General features: G+C 37.6%; 2 protein-coding genes and 1 long non-coding RNA gene across 6 annotated transcripts in view; 2 read left to right on the top strand and 1 right to left on the bottom strand.

Moving 5' to 3' along the window:
• Nucleotides 1-14,317, top strand: part of ST6GALNAC3 (ST6 N-acetylgalactosaminide alpha-2,6-sialyltransferase 3) — a 253,727-nt gene extending 239,410 nt beyond the window's left edge. For all 3 annotated transcript variants that reach the window (XM_062617248.1, XM_062617247.1, XM_062617246.1), the window contains 2 exons: nucleotides 10,212-10,319; nucleotides 12,542-14,317. In XM_062617248.1, the coding sequence (XP_062473232.1) occupies nucleotides 10,212-10,319; nucleotides 12,542-12,728 (295 nt within the window). In that variant the 3' untranslated portion in view covers nucleotides 12,729-14,317. The remainder of the gene's footprint in view (nucleotides 1-10,211; nucleotides 10,320-12,541) is intronic.
• Nucleotides 1-18,772, top strand: part of EBNA1BP2 (EBNA1 binding protein 2) — a 498,012-nt gene that overhangs the window by 271,363 nt on the left and 207,877 nt on the right. The gene's annotated exons all lie outside the window — the stretch shown is intronic.
• Nucleotides 1-18,772, bottom strand: part of LOC134162926 (uncharacterized) — a 50,770-nt gene that overhangs the window by 24,098 nt on the left and 7,900 nt on the right. The window contains exons 2-3 of one of the 2 annotated variants that reach the window (XR_009964491.1): nucleotides 13,751-13,924; nucleotides 11,080-11,200 (exon numbers count right to left, since the gene is read on the bottom strand). This is a non-coding gene — a long non-coding RNA (uncharacterized LOC134162926). The remainder of the gene's footprint in view (nucleotides 1-11,079; nucleotides 11,201-13,750; nucleotides 13,925-18,772) is intronic. The other variant, XR_009964492.1, reaches the window with a different exon arrangement.

Genomic DNA, 18,772 nt, shown 5'->3' with positions numbered 1-18,772 from the left:
ACGCACCATTCTTTGTCTGTCATGAGGAATATGTCTGTCTGCAATCAAGGTGCTGCCTTCAGTGTAAATATTTGTGTCAGTGGCTGCAGGCGTCTAGCCTTCAGAAGACCCTGCTGCATAAATATAGCGGCTTTTGGTGAACAGAAGGGAAAAAACAAAAGCTAATCTTGCATGTCCTGAGGATTTAATACCCTATATTTTGAATGGGGCTTTAACTGGACCTCAACCTCTTCTGCCCACAATATACATCAATGAGAGATGCCCATCAGAAAGCCAGCTATTATGTAAACAGAGAGATGGAAAAGTTAAAGGAAGGTTTAGTAGCTCAGAGGCTAGGATCTTCTTTCCAGATAGCTGGGCAGAGTGAGTTAATTATGTAACCAATGAAAGACTAGAGACATTTGGATGGAATAGAGAGAGTAAGCAAGACCCTAATATTGATATAAACAGTAATATGAAACCTATATATGTGTGTTTCGATAAATTGTATATCAAAAAAAGGAAAGGGAAGAAAAATATTTTGTTCCTTTTTACTTTCAGGAAAAGTTAATCTGAGAAAGTTACAGTAGTAAAATGGAGGGCAACATCTGTGGTAATTAGCATTTCATCTTCAACACTTGACTGATGGGTTACATTATGGCCTCTTGCATTTGAATTAATATTCAGACCCACACGAATTCTATTTTTACCTCATTGTTCTTCTTTTTTCCACATCAGAATATTTTGTCTAGATTTAAGATTTCATTAATTTTTGCTAAAAATATTGATGTTCCGTATCTAAAAGGAACTTCTGGTTTGTGCAAATAGGCAGGGTAGAGAAGAGCACTTTGGCTTGGGATTAAATTCCAGAGAATGTGGCTTTATAACCCAATGTAGCATTGTAAGAAGTTTCTATGGAACAGTACTGCAGGGGCTTGCGTTATTTTTATTCTGTCCTACCTGCTACACTTGGTGGAGAGACTTTTGCATGCATGTTAAATTACTACTTATTTACATACCTTAAATATAAGGGAGGAATTCCCAGTATGTGTCATTTCCTAGTGAGAACCAGGTATAAGAATACGTACGTTCTCCAAAGAATCTGTTTTTCTTGATTATTTGATAGTTAAACTCTTTGGGTCAGGGATTTTCACATGTGAGTGTATACTGCCTTGCACAACAAGGATTTGCAATGCTACTGTAATGCAAGTAATCGGTCAGTAATCTAGCAACAAATTAGGAACTAATTTTAGACTACCTGGAAATACTCTTATGAATACTGCAGTTGGGGGAAACAAGTTGATAGAGGGATATGCCCTGATAAAGGCCTTATCTGTGAGGTTTGAGTTCTCTTTTCTCAGGGAATATTTTCCTTTCAGAAATGAAACTTCCCATTAGTATTATGGTTGGCTCTCCGTAAGCTGTTTTTGGATGAGCATCCATCCTGATGAAGAGCAAAGTTCTCAGATAAATGTGAAATGTAGAAAATGTATAAATGGAGAAAAATATAACATTGCACTTCCATGTTAACATCAAAGAGCTAGTGATTGAACTGACACAATAACTGCAGATTGTTGAAAATTTAAAAGGATATCATCTGTTGTACATCAGTGTGGTTTCTGGGAGCTGAGTATCTGGTCCAGTGTTCTCCCCACTCAAATAAAAGAGTTAAGCTACAATCTTGTAATAGCTGTTCTTTCATTTTCACCATAGCAGTAAAGTAAAATACCTTTACAAAAAAAGCCTCTGCTCACACCCCAACATTGCGTACAATGTGCACCTTTATAAATTTGTTTCATATTTTTTGCTTTAAGCATAAAAACCCCCTCAAACTAATACAAAATGTTTCTTTGAAAAATGTGAGCTGCTTTCAGCCAAGGTTAGATGAACTCCCTTCAGTACCTTGTCTTGACAAGATAAGAACTAATCAAGAAATATCTTCTGTATTCACCTACAACAGATTTCACTAAAATATGCAGCTAGGAGTAGTATGTGCCCTTTAATAATAAAAGAAAAGGGTGGGAAAGTGCTTAATTAAATCTCTTTGAGGATCCTGGATTAAGTGCAGCTCTGTTTAGTTTGCATCCTCCCTTTAGAAAAATGTGAAGACCCAAGACAATAAGTATTGATTTAAATGTAGATGTGGGAAAAAGTCATTGTCTGTTTTTCTTCCACTTGGAACACTTTTGACTTTGGTTACAAAGGATGATAATCTAAATCCTTCTCTACTACCTTTCATCCTGTGGGAAAATGCTGAATCAGTGCTTAGCAAACTGGATGCAGCTACTGGTGAAGGGAAGACCACATAAAGCTGCCCTATAGAGACCAACGGCAGAAGTCATGAAACCTTTGTCTAGGTTTCAGCTGTCACTCCCTTTGTCACACCCATCAGGGATTACAGTAAGTATTAGAAAGTGGAAAACGGTGGGATAGGAATGCACCATGCTCTCACGACTAACTTGCAGACTTAAGTACTGTCCAAGGAAAGCAGATTTGGCATTACCTCCCATTTCCATCAATCATTGCAAGCATAAGTAGCTGTACTGTGGAGCAAGTGCGATGCTGGCATAGACCACAAGAGTTGCATTTCCTGATAAACTCAGTCTTTGTAAGGGTGGAATGATTTTTACCCAGGTGATTTTTGAAGAGAAAAATGGCTGTGTAAAGATACCAAGAGCTTAGCCCTCAGATGTGCTTATGCGAATTTAGCTTCCTTTCCTTCCAAGCATAATTGCATGGTTGTGGTAGTTGACCCTTGTGTGAATCCCTTTCTGTTTTAAATATCCATTTGCTCACCAGGGAAATCCAAGCACATGTGTGGAGTCATATGCTACTTTTTCTGCAGAGTACACCTCTGGTTGGTCAAGGTTATTGGTAATCATGCATAAACTGCTTGATTTTAGATTCTATGTGACAACTGCAGCCAGGGCACCATTTGCAAAAGGCATCTTTAACTAATAACTTGAGCGCATGCAATAGCATGGGCTGTGCCTCAGACCACCATTTGTACTTAAGAAAGGGAAGTAAAGAATTCCTGGTTCAAGAAAAATCAAGAGAATATGTATTTCTGGAAACAATTAGGGAAGAGTGGGGAAGAAAAACAGATTGGGTTGGGGATTTACTGTTCTGTAAACAGCTTTCACCAAGAGCACAATTTGTATTTGAAGAGTCAGTGAGAGCTGCAGAAGCCCAGTAGCAGTAAAAAATTTAGCTAGCAACTCTGCTCTCTAGAGGGGAAGCCATTCAACTTGGAAAGATTAGCACAGGCTTTTCTGCATGAGTGTAACCTCAAAATAATACATATATATGTACATATATCATCAGGAAGGCAGAGTTTACAATTATAATTCTTTAGTCTTGTTTCTTTTCTTTGTGCTTTGCAGCAAGTTGGATCTCTGTGCTTACTCTTGATAAACAGGAATTCTTTTCTTCTCTGAGCTCAGCAGCAAAGGCATCTGAAGGAGCCTTCTCTGTCTGGATGAAATAACTTCCTTCTCTTGTTGCCTGAGTTCACAACTGAGCTGAGATGCATCAAAGTCAGGTCAAGGAATCAGAAATAAGGAAACTACAGAAGCCTGGGCAGCAGAAGTCAATTTCTTTAAGCTGCCTTTCTTTTTGACTCTCTCTCTTTGTTTCAGGTTTCCCTGTGTATACTGAATAGAGCAGAGAAAGAAAATAAAGGCATTAAAAAATATATACAGAACACAAAGATTGGAACTAAATGCATAAATTACATACCCACGCAGATGCCACATAGATTTCAGTAACTGCAGTAACAGATTCTTCCTTAGTTCTAATATTGTTTTGCCTGCCTTGCCAAAAATGGTAAATAGTAAGTCAAATAGTTGTACTTTTTTTTTAATTAGGTGCAGTGTCATACATTAAAGCCATAATTTCTCTGTTCTCTTTTGTGATCATTCTGAAGTGTCCCACATATCTTTTTTCCAAGGCCATTTTGACATAGGATATATTAACTGTTACATCTCTTTTTAAATCAGATTGTGAGGCAGATTCTCATGAGCTATTTTGCGACCTAAGAGTAGCCTTTACTGTGGGTTTGTAGCAAATCCAATTGAAACAGGCTCTTGTTCTGTGTGTTCCACTAGTGCAGTATCAATATAGATAGGAAACCTGTATTTCTGGAGGTTAATTGGGTGGTATGCCACCTGACCACACTTGATTTTCAGAACTTGCAGTAAGGATGACCTATCAAGAGTCTTGGCTAGCACAAGTGCATCACTTCTCCATTCCCAGGTACATCTTGCTGGGCAGAGCCCCTGCCTGAATCTGAAATGTGGTTTGTGCTATTCATAATGCATTCCATTTGTTTAAGCTTTGCATAAAACTATATATGATGGATAATAAAACATCTGTCCATATATAAATGTTTCACTTTTCAAAATGACCTGAAGCATGGTGTGGGCTTTTGAATGGGTGAGACAGTCTGCTCACTGCTAGAGGGACATGGGTGTTTATTATTAGATGTTCTGCATCAGTACAGAATGCAAAGCAAGCACATGTGTGCATGCACACATGTATGAAGAATGAATAATTATGATAAACAACTGCCTAACAGGTATCTTTAGAGTGCAGGAATAGCAACCAATTTTACCAGGTGAAATCAACTCTCTGTGCTTGCATCTTCATTGCTCTTCTTGTGCGTTTTTGCCTTTTTTTTTTCCCAGAAAGTATATAATGAAACTACTAGCAACAAAGCACTAAGTCTTACAGAAAACAGAATTAAACCTAGGCTAGAGTAATACTCTTCAACATTTAGATTCTTACACTTCACCTGTACAAATATTTTCCTTCCTTTTTTCCTCTCAAGATAACAGCTTTCTGGCATGAGAAGTATAGGTGCTCCTCAAAATAGAGATGGTAGGAAAATGAACCTTGCCATTCCCTCAGAAGTTGGGACATTTTTCTTTCAGCTCATTCTAATCTGTCATTTGTAATTCTATTTTTGATACAAAGAGGAAGGCATAGACCAAATCCGTGACTGAGGTGGGCATTTAATTTGTCAAAGAAGGCTTGCTCAGCACCTGTATTCAGAGATGCTTCCTCAGAAAAAAGAACTCTCAGTCAATATAAGGACAATAGTAGAATTGATTTGGCTAGTATATTGAGAAGATTAAGAAGATACAGCAGGTAGAATTAAGTAACTGACCACCAGTTTGTGGTGGTAGACCAATTTTCGATATCTTTAGTTGTAAGGAAACACACATTCGGCAATGCAAAAACCTACAGTAACCCAGGGAGAAGAGTTGGTTTTCTTTAACAAGGAAGTGCAGAGGGAACATGTACCTTCCACCCTCATTGCCGAGGGTCAGTCACAGTCAAGGCTGACACAGGGCAAGTGGCAGAAAGCCAGGCAAAACCGCAGTATACTGACCCCTTCCCAGAAGATTGGCAGTATCTTGATGCGCTCCAGATAAGTACCAGTGACATGTCTACCTGAACACAGTTAAAGCTAACCTTGGCACAGTTCTTGAAAATATTGCTATTTATTTTGAATCATTTGTAAAAACCTTTTAGCATGTTGGAAGGACATCTCATATTATGAAGCCTCCACCCTGTGCATTACAGGTCTCTCAGTTTATTTTGACCAACACCTTTATTTATACTTATTAATCAAGGGGCCTGACAAGCTGCTGCAAGTAAAGCTGCTTCTGATTCAGTAGTTTGGTAGGAGGGTCATCTGAGGATTAGAGTCTATAAACAGCCTTTATGAAAAGATTTTTTTTTTTCTCAACTAATTGCCCTGGAGAATCCTGTCATTTCAATCTGTCATTGTTGAATTTTATTTTACTGCAATATTTTGAAATTAAGCAAAAAAAAAAATGTCTAGTTAATGGTTTTGGCAAGCTCTCTATTACTTCATAGCTTCTTGAAGTCCCACAACTCTTAGTCTTTCGTCTTAATTAACACTCCTAATTGACCTTCGGTGCTCCCTAATTTCTCCACAAAGAATTTAAAAAAAAGGCTTCTAAATTCTTTTCTGCAATCAGATTGACACCAAATTGCTGGTCTACAGATCATCCCGGGCTTAACAAACTTCTTGTTTTTTTCAGTTTTTTATTTTTCTACCACTGAATTCCCCACTGGAAATTACAGTGCATTGAACCATAGAGCTAGAATTGATTGTGCACATAAAAAATCCTGAAACAACAGAAGAAAGAAAAGAACTTCCTAGAATTCTGTGGTAAAATCAGAACTCCAGTGGCAATAAAACTCTTACCCAATTTGAACTCACCTGCCCTTGATCATTAAGAAAATATTTGATGTTCCTCCACTTTCCTCTGATGAGAGAAGGAACTAGATTTTCCTTCATTTAGCCTACATCAAAGCATGGTTATAGATGTCAAAGAAGATTAATTTCAGTCACCAATATTTTTATAAGGCATTCTCTATTCCATCTTCTTTATATCAATTTCTTATGCTTTTTGTTGAATATTGGAAAGCTAAGACTAATGAACCCTGTCTAAATTGCTTTTATTTTTAATTAATTTTTAATTAAAGCTTTATGTATCACACATTACAATTCTAGCAATCCTAAACACATTTTTTTACTATATTCTAAAATATAGAAGGCGATTTTTGAGGTGTTATGAGAAACTGTAATCAGTTCTTTCTACTGGAGTTTATGGAAAGCATTTCTAAAAATGCAAATTCTATGTTTTGAGACTTGAAAGTTGCAAATAAATATTAATCTTGGAGCTTACTTTTACATTCTGAATTGAAATAATGACATTTTAAGCACTTAAACCTTTCCTAAGAGCAAGATAGGTAAGCATATACTTTGTTTCAAGTATCCTAATAATGTTGATTCCATTGGTCTTTTCATATGTTTAATGTTAAGCATATGGGTATGTACTTTCCTGAAATGCTGTATGGTATTTAGCAGAATGAATTACATCCCAACACTAACATTTCCTCAAGAATCTTAATAATGTAGGAAGTATCCAAAATAAGCTTTCATTCTCAAGATAAACAAAGTAATTTTTTGTGAGCATTGCCTTTTTATTGCTGCATCCAGCTGTAAATCATGTCATGAAAGAAGAAGACATCTTTAAAATGCATTTTTTGAAAAACGGTGCATTATTCTCTCCTGAGCTGTTGAGACAATTTCCTGCCTAGATCTGTTGCCCCATTAATTTTAGAGTATAAGAAAAAGTCACTGTGAGCTATAGGGAACAATTTTGGATTTGCTGTATGGACATATATCACAACAAATTTGCCTACAGTAGTTCTATAGATGCTGTTTAACAAACTCTTATTTCCCTTATTTTGGGATTAATGTCCTCTTTCCCTCAGATTTGCGCAGTGACATAGCCTTATGCTACACATAAGGAGGATTCTTTTCAGTGTGTAAAATTTGAAATCTGAATTCAATTACAGTAACAAGAGGAACTCTTTCTAATGAGTCTCAAAAAGTCCTGCCTAAACATGTAAAGCTCTCCTGTAGAGAAATAAATTGAGTGCACGGTGTTAGCATAATAGCAAGGGCCGAGACATAGCTTTGCCCTACAGTTTTATGGGATAATATTTTAAAAGGTATGCAGAGATGTATGACTTTTGGGGGACAGCTAAAATTGTTTTCATTTTTCTAATATTGTTTTCATTAGAATGTTGAAAGTATGTTTATGGTATCAGATTGAATTCTAAGGTGTTACCAAATCATCCAGGATCCCCACTGCTTAAGTATATTCCCTTGCCTCCCTACTTATCTTCAGAGCAAAAAAAATGGGAGGAATGTGCTTTGTTTTAAAGCATATAATCTGTATTCTGTCATGTACTTCATCTCCAAGGGAAGGTATCTGGGAACTCACTCTGCTGTTTTTATTTATCCTGCTAGTGTAGTATATAGATGAGAGGACTAAGGTCCAATGGTGTTAAAACAGGACATGAAATATTGATTAATTCTTGTTTTAAAATTCCTTTTTCCTCCTGAGTATAGCAAGTTTCAGACACTGCTGTCAATATAGTACTCTCCAATAAACCTCCATTATCTGGAGGTTCCTGATCTTCATAGTGTTCTTATAAATGATTATTATGATTCTAAATGGCTTTAAAAGCTCAAGGCTAGTGTTCTTCTGGTGTAAGAGCAGAAAGCAAGTTAGAAGCAATGCAGATTTTTATCATGGCAGAATGTTACTCAAAAATAACATGAATTGGATTGGGAATTCACTTTGCTAGACAGTAACAGAACATTCTGTTTGAAGAAATGAAGATCATAACAGGACAGATAAACCATTGTACAGTTTTGCGGATATAAAAGTGCCAAGAAGCACAATTATAGCTGGTGTCCACTTAATGAAACACAGGTATTTGAAACCCTACCTTTTGTTTTCACTTTTCATTCTTCAGTGCTAAGTTAACCCTTTATTTATTATTACCAGGATGGTCCTTTACAAAAGCAGTTAAACTTAGGAGTTTCCCAAAGGAAAAGGACATTTCAGGAAAGGTAGGGAAAAAAGTTTACACCAGCTAACCCATGAAAGATGATAGACATGGGCAAGAAAGAGAAGATGTAGCCTAAACTACTTTCAGTGTTCTTGAGTACAGTAAAACTCTCTGGGAGTTGAGGTAATTGTTTTTCAATTAAAAAAAATGTTGTGTACTGGAGTTTCCTTAGGAAAGTAAATCCATTGGAGCTTTTCTACTATCCGTAATAAAAGCTATCGATCAGAGAAGGAATATGAATCTTGGTCGTGTATGTGGCATGTAGTGTCATTATAAAGGTTGTACAACTACTTTTTCACCAGTCATACTAATTAGTACTTAGTCAAACCTCAACAAGATCAAGGAATTAACACAGAATCAGAGCCAAAAGCCAGTAACTGGGAGATTTACCTGGGAGGCAGGGTAATGTACTACATTCTTGCTCTGAACCAGCAAGAAACACTTGAGGTTGTTTCTTCTGTCTCACAGGACAGTTGGGTTTTATAGGCTGCATAAGTTGCTGTATGATGGTGTGTTTTCCACATGAAAGCTTTAGTCTTACCCAGCAATGAAAATGGTTTTGGAAGATTTTGTTGATGGGGATAACTGATTCATACATAGGTCTGCTTGTGAGTTCTTCTGCAACAAAACTTAACTGTGTGCAAACCTTACACTACTTTAGCTTATGATGGAGAACAGACTGCTCCCTGCTGTACCCAAAAAACAAGAGCTAAAAGGTGTGGCATAAAGCTAAATTATCCCTTCCTGTTACTCACTCAGCTCTCTCAAACTGAGCCAAAGTTGGGGCTCTATTAAGATGATTTTATGACTTCTGTGATATATTTATTTCTTTGGAAATTTGACAAGTTATTTATAATTTTAAGACAATTATTTTCATTTATTTCAATCAAACTGAAAGCAATATATGCACAAAGCTAGACTTCAATCAGTTCATAAGCAATGAGAGAAAAGTGTGTTCTTATTACTTACAAGATTTTAAGGCAGTAAGTCTCGCTTGCCCAGGTTACATGAGTAGCTTTGTTGTCTTCCAGTTCCCCACTGGGAACATTTGTGTCAGCAGACTGAATGGGATTTGGTCTGTAATTAACAGAGAATATATTTGCTCGCATAGCCATCATGAGAGCCAAATCCTTACTCATCACTTTTTGTCACTCATCCAGGTAATACTTTAGGACTGATTTAATGCACCTAGTTATTTGATCAAAGGCTATCAATCTGGGCACTGTCCTCTTGTGTTTTTCTCTCTGCTGTGCTATCTTTAAGAATGATAACACAAATTTATGTAAAGGGATATGCACAGAGTAATGTTTTTCAAAGTCTTGTATTTAATGTTTTTTTATCCAAATGTCCTTAAAAGTTTAATTGTTGCATGAATTTTCAGGCTGAGACTAGTCCACTGCAAATTAAGGTTTTGCTTGTGGAAGAGGATGGTGCATACTCACATGCACACAGCACAAACTCTGCCAGTAGTTTGCTTTTTGGTGAAATTTATCTCATTTTACACACTCTACTAATTGCTACCCTTCACATGTAAAACCAGATTATTTTCTGTCTTATGGGAGATGCTTTGTTTGGCTTCAGATATTTAACACGGTATCTCTTTTGTGGACAATTGCTTGAGGCCCCAAGCTGGGAAGAATGAGAGCATATCTATAAATAATTCAATGTAGTTGTATGGTTTTGACAGATTGTCAAGTTGGTTTATGCCTTTTGTCCCAAGCAATAGATTATACTTCTTTAATTGTTTTGTGTATTTTGTATTTTTACAGGGTCCAGTCAGGTTCATATCTCAGTACGGGTTGGTTTACCTTAATTTTGGCTATGGATGCCTGCTATGGAATTCACGTCTATGGGATGATAAATGACACCTACTGCAAGTAAGATCACAGGAAATTATTTTCATGCATCTACAATTCTGATGTCTTGTCAAAATTTCACAATTTATTTTAATATCATAAATCCCCAGAATGGATCAGGCAGTCATTTCCCACTGTTTGGCATTGATGTGACAGTATTGTCAACATATTTAGTCCTGATATGGCATTTACTGTTGATAAAAACATTTACAAAATCTAACATTGGTTGTCATAAGGAACTATTTTTAATCAAAGATTTTTTGCAGTTCCTGAATTACATGGAAGCAGAGTATGTTCATACTTTTCTGACTTATTTCTGCTTTTCTAGTACTTACTTCTACTGCTAAAACAAATCTATAGAGGAAATACTAATATGTTGATTCTCTGAATGCCAAATACACCTAGAAGTGAAAGAAACTTGTTAGCCCAGGATAGTTACCTGAAATTACATTTCACCACCATTGAGAAACCTACTTGAACTTTCTAGGTTATACATGACTTGTTTTGGGTAGTAGCATGTTTCTAATTAGATAAAACAAGTCCTGTAAGCTTTATCACAGTAAACTGACATAAATTCCAACCAACTACTGCTGGTGACCTTACAGTGACGATTAATCCTGTTGTCAGAAGTGTAACTAAATACAGTCTTTAGAAGTCCAAGTTAAATGTTTTAATCTACAGCATATGGTATAAAAATACAAAATGTAACTACTCCTCATTCAGAAAACCAGGGAATGTCATAAACAGTGTATGATATTAGTACAAATCTACTATTCTGTACCTAGACTGGTTCAAGTTTTGCATGTAATCAGTCTGGTGGGTCCTCAGCTCCTAAAGTCCTTGTGCAGACACTCACTCCTCATTCTCTGTTACTCCAGTGTGGGACTCATTCCTGGCAAACCCTAACAAAAAGATTTTGGGATTTGAGTCACAGCTATTTAATTAGGGTATCTTAACATTAGAGACTGACTTTTTAGAACTTGCAGATCTCACTGATTGAGTCATCCAGATGGAATGAACATATGTTGTTCTTTGTTTATGAAAACACATTAGTCTCCCTGAGATGAGGGGTGACAGGACTAAAGTTGTCCTCACAGAGTTCAGCCAGCTGACATTGCATAGCACTGATGCAAAACCAGTAAACAGCACGATAGCACTCCAGTTTGTTGGCAGCAGAGAATGATGGGTTCCCTTAAAGCTGCAATTCTATATATTGTTCTTATAACTGTCTTATTCAGCCAGTTCAAGAACCAGTTTCAACATTTGGGGCTATCCAATGAGAACAGACTGATTAGGGATGGAGCCCTATGGACTGAGTTCTCACTGGTTAAACAAAATGTGCAGTACCCATACAAGTCAGCCCATCAGCTTCTTACTGACTGATAAGACCAGTGTATGTTGAGAGATACAGTTAGCTTCATTTTCCATAGGAAAAAATAATTGAAATCATGCTCTAATGAAAGCCCTTATACAATTTTGTGAAGGAGCTCAGGTGCTGACACGTAGAAAGGATTTCAGATAATTCACAGAATCACTTAGGTTGAAAAAGACCTTTAAGATCACTGAGTCCAACTGTTAACCTGGCACTGCCAAGTCCACCATTAAACCATGTCCCTAAGTGCCACATCTACGCGTCTTTTAAATACCTCCAGGGATGGTGACTCCACCACTTCCCTGGGCAGCCTGTCCAGTGCTTAACAACTCTTTTGGTGAAGAAATTCTTCCTAATATACAGTCTAAACCTCCCCTGGCATAACTTGAGGCCATTTCCTCTCAACCTGTCACTCGTTACTTGGGAGGAGACATTGACACCCACCTTGCTATAACCTCCTTTCAGGTAATTGCAGAGCACGATCAGGTCTCCCCTGAGCTTCCTTTTCTCCAGGCTAAACAATCCCAGTTCCCTCAGCTGCTCCTTTATGAGGAAGAGACTGTGCTGGTCAAGACTTGTTTGCTAGACCTTTCACTACCTTTGCTGCCCATCTTTGGACACAGGCAAAGCACCTCAATGTCTTCCTTGTAGTGAGGGACCCAAAACTGAGCACGTTATTTAAGGTGTAGCCTCACCAGTGCAGAGTGAAGTGGGACGACCACTTCCCTAATCCTGCTAGACGCACTAATTCTGATACAAGCAAGGATGCTGATATCCTCTATCGAGAAGCAGTATATATTAATATATATACTTATTGGAAATATATATATTATTGCAAATAATTCTTGTTTGGTTTGTTTTTTTTCTCTAGGTCAGAAAGCTTTCGTAAAGTTCCCTATCACTATTACGAGCCAGGAAGAGATGAATGCGAGGAATACTTTCTGCATGAAAATGCTCCATATGGAGGCCATAGGTTTATCACGGAAAAGAAAGTATTTGCTAAATGGGCCAAGAAACACACAATAATATTTACACACCCCAACTGGACAGTGTCTTGATACTGGTTTTCTCAACACTCCCTTAACAGCATATTACAAAAATGCCTCAGTTTACAACAATTTTGCTTACATCTGGCTGGCCTTTCTCAGCCTAGGTAACACTAAACTAAAAGCCAGAAGACAAAGAGGGTGATGGTTCAGCTGTTAAGCAAATTAATCATCTCTGGGAGGCAGACACATTGTTTGTTATTTCTTAGGGTTGTACTCCACACAATGCACTTTATGCTTTAACTGGATTTCATTTCAAGGCAGTAGCAATTAAAGACAGATGAGATTTCCTGTATATACAGGTGCACACAGAGGACATGATGGTCCTTTAAAACTTGTTCATCACCTTACATAATTAAAATTCATATTTGCAGCTGGTATTGGAAGAAATTTTCCACAAAAGAAATAGGAGGTAAAATACAGACCTCCAAAGTCTATGAGTGAATTGATTTAAAAAAACGCCTGAACACATGCAAGCACCTGCATATATGGTAAAATTAGAGATGAGCTAAACAGGGTTCTTGAACTGTACACAACTCTTGCATGAGAAGATACTGTTTACTCTAAGGCTCACAATTAGTTCATAACTTCTGAAATGCAACTTCCTTCCACCCTGGTCAGGCTGCACCTGATTGGATTACGTGATTTCTACTTTTGGAGGCTGTTGTCCCACAGTTTAGCTCCAGCAGCATGGCACTTAGCAAAGATTGTGTTTTGCAGTCCATGCTGAACCTTTGGGTGTTTTACCAACCCTACTGTCACTACCCAAGCTGGCTAGTATTGTCTCACAAACATCTCCATTTACTCCAGTTGTGTCTTAGAGTTGCTCCAACATCCAAATACCTGCATTTTGACAGTATTTCCTAGGCAGTCATCATCATTTATTTAAAATCTCCAGTTTCTCCATCTTTAAAAGCAGGGATAGTATCTATCTACCTCACAAGGGAGTTGTGAGGATTAATTTAAATCCATAAAGCATTTTCCTGATGAAGAATGCTACAGAGCATTTATTCTTAACACAAAAACAATGGTACCTGTCATTTATTCTTGTCTGTTGGGTATTTGAAGAAAGTGACAGTGTGTCTGGATCTGATGATGAATTGTTCTGTGCATCTGCTTGCCTGCTGAGCCTAATTTCTAATACGGGGTTCTTTCAGCTTGGATTGCTTCAAATGGAGTTGAAAAAACTCACCCCCTTGCAGTATTATCTGCACATCAAGAGGTAGTTCAAGAATTTTAAAATATACTCATCTCTAGTTGAAATATGTATTTCCAAGCTTACTCTCATAGAATGTTTTCAACTGCAGCAGACTCATTTGTAATATGACCATAATTCAACTATACATGTAAGTTTTATTTAAACTGTATTTAAATTAATGCTTTAAGTTTAGAATGTGTCCTATGAATATTTTAATATCTGGAATGTCAGATTCAACACTGTAATAGCCAATACTGTGAACACTTGAAAGAATTATGTGTGAAACATGACACACAGGGTTTACTCACACTACTTAAACATTAACCAACAGGAAACTTTGTATGCTTTTGTAAATCATGAAAAGGGGAAAGTAAAAAGCTATTTTTACATGTAAGTATTTGTATACTGACTATTTCCTATTGTATATTTGTATATATAAATCTATATTTTATATGTTCATGGCATATATATTCTCTCGGCAGCAGCTGCAACTCTTGGGATGAGGAGGAGATCTCTTCACCAGTGTTCCTCCTCCTGATCACTGGTTTCTTCCTGCTGTTGGTAGGTGATGCCAGGGTATCATCTCTCTCTCCCCTTCTATTTGCTACTGTAAATGCAGATTTCTGATCTTATTTTCAATATAGCTCAGCTTTCACTGCTTACTTTAGTGCTGTAAGTATTCATGCTGGCTGTCAGACAGACTGGGACCATGCTTGTGATCCTGTATAAACATCTCTATTTAAATGCAGGCTCCGTCCCATACTTCTTGAGTGACTTGGATGTCTTACCTTTCTGTTTGGAAAAGGAAAACAATAATATTTTCTACTCCCTGTCTTGACTGACTTTCCTGTAAGCTCTTGAGACGGATATTCTCATTTGCAATGTATTTGTATAATGCCTCACAGGAGAGGTGCCCAAAGTGTCTGAAGGCTACAGGCACTGCTATATTATACAAATAATTTGAACTGGCTGCTTCTTGTCCCTGGAGTTTAAAATCAATTGTAGGCTAATATAGCATGGGATAAAATCAAGAGGGGGAAGGCTCATGGATGGATGAGGAGCTGCAGCAGGAAAAGACAGTGAGCTAGATTTAGCACCATATGCATATGCAACTTTTCAGTCCAGATGGATGGCTGGACAGACGAAAAGCTAATAAAAAAAATTGTAATGCAGGATTTGAAGAATGCAGGATATGCAGAACCAGGGACAATGTTCCACACATATTGCTCAGAGCAGCCTGGGAAAACCTGTAATTCCCTTGTGGGAAGAGGAGCTGAGAAGGAGAGTATCCGTCAAAATCAACTTGCATTTAGAAGGTCTTTGGGTTAACAGAAAACTACTATGAAAGTGTTGCACATGGAAGAGCAGTTGGGCTGGGCACATTTACATGAGAAGCATCCTCATGAGGCACAGTCTTTCTTCCCAGCAAGTTGTTTTCATATGAAAGGCAGTTTTTAATCCTGCAAAAGTTTTTAAGATAATTAAGACTTGCCAGATCGCCATAAAACTCTTGTAAAATATGTGCTTCATGCTGAAGTTCCTTGTAGAGTGCTTGCACGCTGTATGAAACAATATCTCACGCAGAGGCTGGCTAAGAAAAATACAGCTCTAAGAACAGCTAAGTGTACAGCAAAATTGAGAACATCATTAGAGTGCAGTTGCCACAGAGCATAGTAAAAGTGTTGCTCTTTGCTTGGATTTGCAGTTAGAGCAGATCCACTTTTAGAAACATTGCAGCAGGCTTCATTCACACTAGAGTAAATGAACATCAGTTCCCTTATTTAAATGAGCCTGTCTTTAGCATAAACTAAACACATATTTGCAAGATTTTATTCTATGGGTAAGGAACTGTGACCACAGTGTTAAAGACGATTCTACAAAGAAATTACTTAGCTGAAATCTGTTAAAAATCAGCACTGTGGCAATGAAGAAGGAATCTCAGTACTTGGCTGGGCAGTAAGAGATCTTGATGACCTTCTGAGAGCAGTTTAGACATCAGCTGAGAGTCATTTATTAATTCTTTAAAATAAAGCCTACTACAATTTACCTGAATGTAATCAGATCCTAATTGCTTATTCATTCAAGCAGTCCTCTTTTAATCAACTACTCCTGTGTATAAAACAAGCAAGGAGTTTACCTGAGGTTTTCAAATAGATCTTCACATTCCTGCTAATAGCGGAATACTCTCAAATAATTTGTGCACTTTTTTTGCCATCAGTCAGCTAAGTAGTCACCAAATGTTTTCTTAAATAGTTAGTTAGTTATTTAAAATACATTTCTTGAAGAGAAAAAAAAAGAAAAGCATTTATTGTTTGGTTTGCTGTAGGCTTGGTTTTAATAAATGTTCAGATTTTAATACACTTTATATTTTATGTGCATTACATTCTGGGTTTTGGGTTTTTTTTTTCAAGGAAAAGGTTTTAAATAGGAGCAGAATTTTTCCCAAGGGGAAAAGAAAAAAAACATCTTATTGACTGGTAATTACTAATTCACAGGTAATTAACTGAGTAACATAAAAACCTGTTCTTTGTTTTTCCAAACATATATAGCACACATGATCCCAACCTTTTCAACCCCACTAGATATCTGGATTGCATCCCTCAGCTTATATCAAGGCACGTTCACAGAAAGAAAACGTAGTCTCTGTATCCAGCCAAACTCCCTTTCCATCTGTGTTGGGAGGCTCCATCTGCAGACTGCTTGTATCAGTTACATCAGTAAGAAGGAAGGACTGAGTAAGAGTTCTACTTAGGAGCAGATGGTGTTCCAACTTCTAAAAAATGCCCCTAAAGTGCTTTAGGAGAGGAGTACCCATTGATCTCTCCTAAAAATACTTTACCAAAGTATTCTGATTCTTTGACTACCTTTAGCTCCTTTGTAGAATTATTGTCTTACTCTCTCTAGTAGGAATTACGTGGGAAAAAATCCCCTCTACAGGCCAAAGTAGAGGTAAATTCTGTGTTAAGGATTTCTATATAGACAACACCAGGGATGAAGAAGTCAGCCTGACACAAGTTAACTGAAGGCTCACTGATGTAGGTATCTCTGAGAACTCAATTCAAAACTAACGGAAATTATTTTAACAGGTTTATGAATACAGCACCCATTTAAGTAAAACCTTTGCAATCCTGGATACTAAGGTAAGCAGTGTTTTGTCTGAGAAGTACAATCTGCACATAATGCATTGCATAGTTAATAAAGAGAAGCCCATCCCACACTTGGAGTGCTGATGCAGGGAGTCTTTACCTGCTCGTGGGCTGGACAAAAGTAGGAGCCCACATAAAGATAACTGGCAGGAGAACCCAGATGCTCAACCAGAGAACACTTCCAAGTATGTAAGAATTAAAGAAGTTTCACTCATGAATTATAACTGGATGTCACCCTCAGTAAGCAGAAAATCAGAAGCACTTTACATATTGATGTTTATATTTTGATGACATTTTCATGGGGGTTTGTTTGTGATGAACCTTAGGGTGCCCAGAGCAGTGAAACTCTGAGTGCCAAAGGATTACATAGGAGCTGTCTCTGGGTGTTGGGGTGTACTACATACAACAGAGTCATGTATTTACTAAAATAGGTCTGTTTTTCTTGACTAGGCATAGCTCTTTTGAGGAGAAAGTGTTTCATTTTCAGCAGATGTGTTTCATTCTGTTCGGTCTTTCCTGAGAAGATGCACAGCAATGTGACTTAACCATGGGGGATTGAAGAATGATAAATAGCCAAACACTAGATTCACGTGTATTTTTCCAGCCCTTGCTGTGACGTACAGCCAATAACACAGAGAAAAGTAAGGTCTTTGAAAACCTTTTATTGTATAATCTACAGAAGTCTCATGTGTCCATTCTGGATTAGAGTCTCCTAGGCAAACCCTCCAGAAAGGGGCAGGAGAAAGAGAGGGTCTCTCCTAACTGAAAGACAGGGCTTCTGCAGAAGCTGGAACAATCTGTGTGGTATATCCAGACCTGCTCCCCATCTTTTGTAGTTTCCTCGCCCAGCCACAGATTTGGGCCCTTTCCAGCCCCATGGGGTGAGTGCATTCTCCAACTGACTTATGTAGCCTGTTTTCTGCATAAAGTCTGCTCATCCTCCCCTTCGGTGAGGCCAGGGGATTGGTGATGCTAACCTGGGGGCAAAGAGTGATGTGTGTCAGAGCAGGGATGCTCCCTCAAGTCAGCAGCATAACCTTGCTTGGGGCACACTCTCACCCCAAGTGCTGAACTCAGTTTCTTTGAATGTGGTGGGAAAGATATCTGTGGGTTTTGTTATTGTCTGTATGATTAACTCACCAAGAGTGACTGTTCTATGGGTGTCTTAAATAGCTGATTTTGCGCCTTTTTTTGCATCACTTGCTGCTATTTCTGGGAATTCCTCAAGATAAGCAGCTGTCAGCATCTGCCACTGTTGTTCTGATTTACTGTAAACTTGAACTAATGCATGTTCTTACCATGTACTATGCATGATAGCATGTTACACATTTTATTCTCACACTATAATAAATAACGCAAGTTGTGTGCAAACCTAGTTTAAGCAGCTTAAGTAATGCTTTTTCTTTATCTCATATCACGTATTGCATAAAGCACTTTGCTGGAGCTCTGTAAGTGCCATTAGCAGCTGACAGGAAATAAATTGTTGAAACCAGTCAGGAAATATTTATTAAAATTGGCATTTTTCACTGGAATAGTAGAAATAGTTAAGCTTGCTTTTGTGAACCTGCTTTAGTGCTAACAGTCACAAATCCTATGTTCTAAGTAGATCTCATGTCTGAGTGAAACATTGGGAATTATTTTATTGATACAGATAGTGTCAGGATGTTGGTAGGTGGAGATCACAAATTTTTGACATTTATAGGAGTATCTTC

Source organism: Pezoporus occidentalis, unplaced genomic scaffold (assembly GCF_034315485.1).
Source record: "Pezoporus occidentalis ecotype Australia unplaced genomic scaffold, CSIRO_AGI_Poc_V1 ctg194, whole genome shotgun sequence".
Classification (NCBI taxonomy): domain Eukaryota; kingdom Metazoa; phylum Chordata; class Aves; order Psittaciformes; family Psittacidae; genus Pezoporus; species Pezoporus occidentalis.
This window is presented reverse-complemented; position numbering and strand designations above follow the sequence as displayed.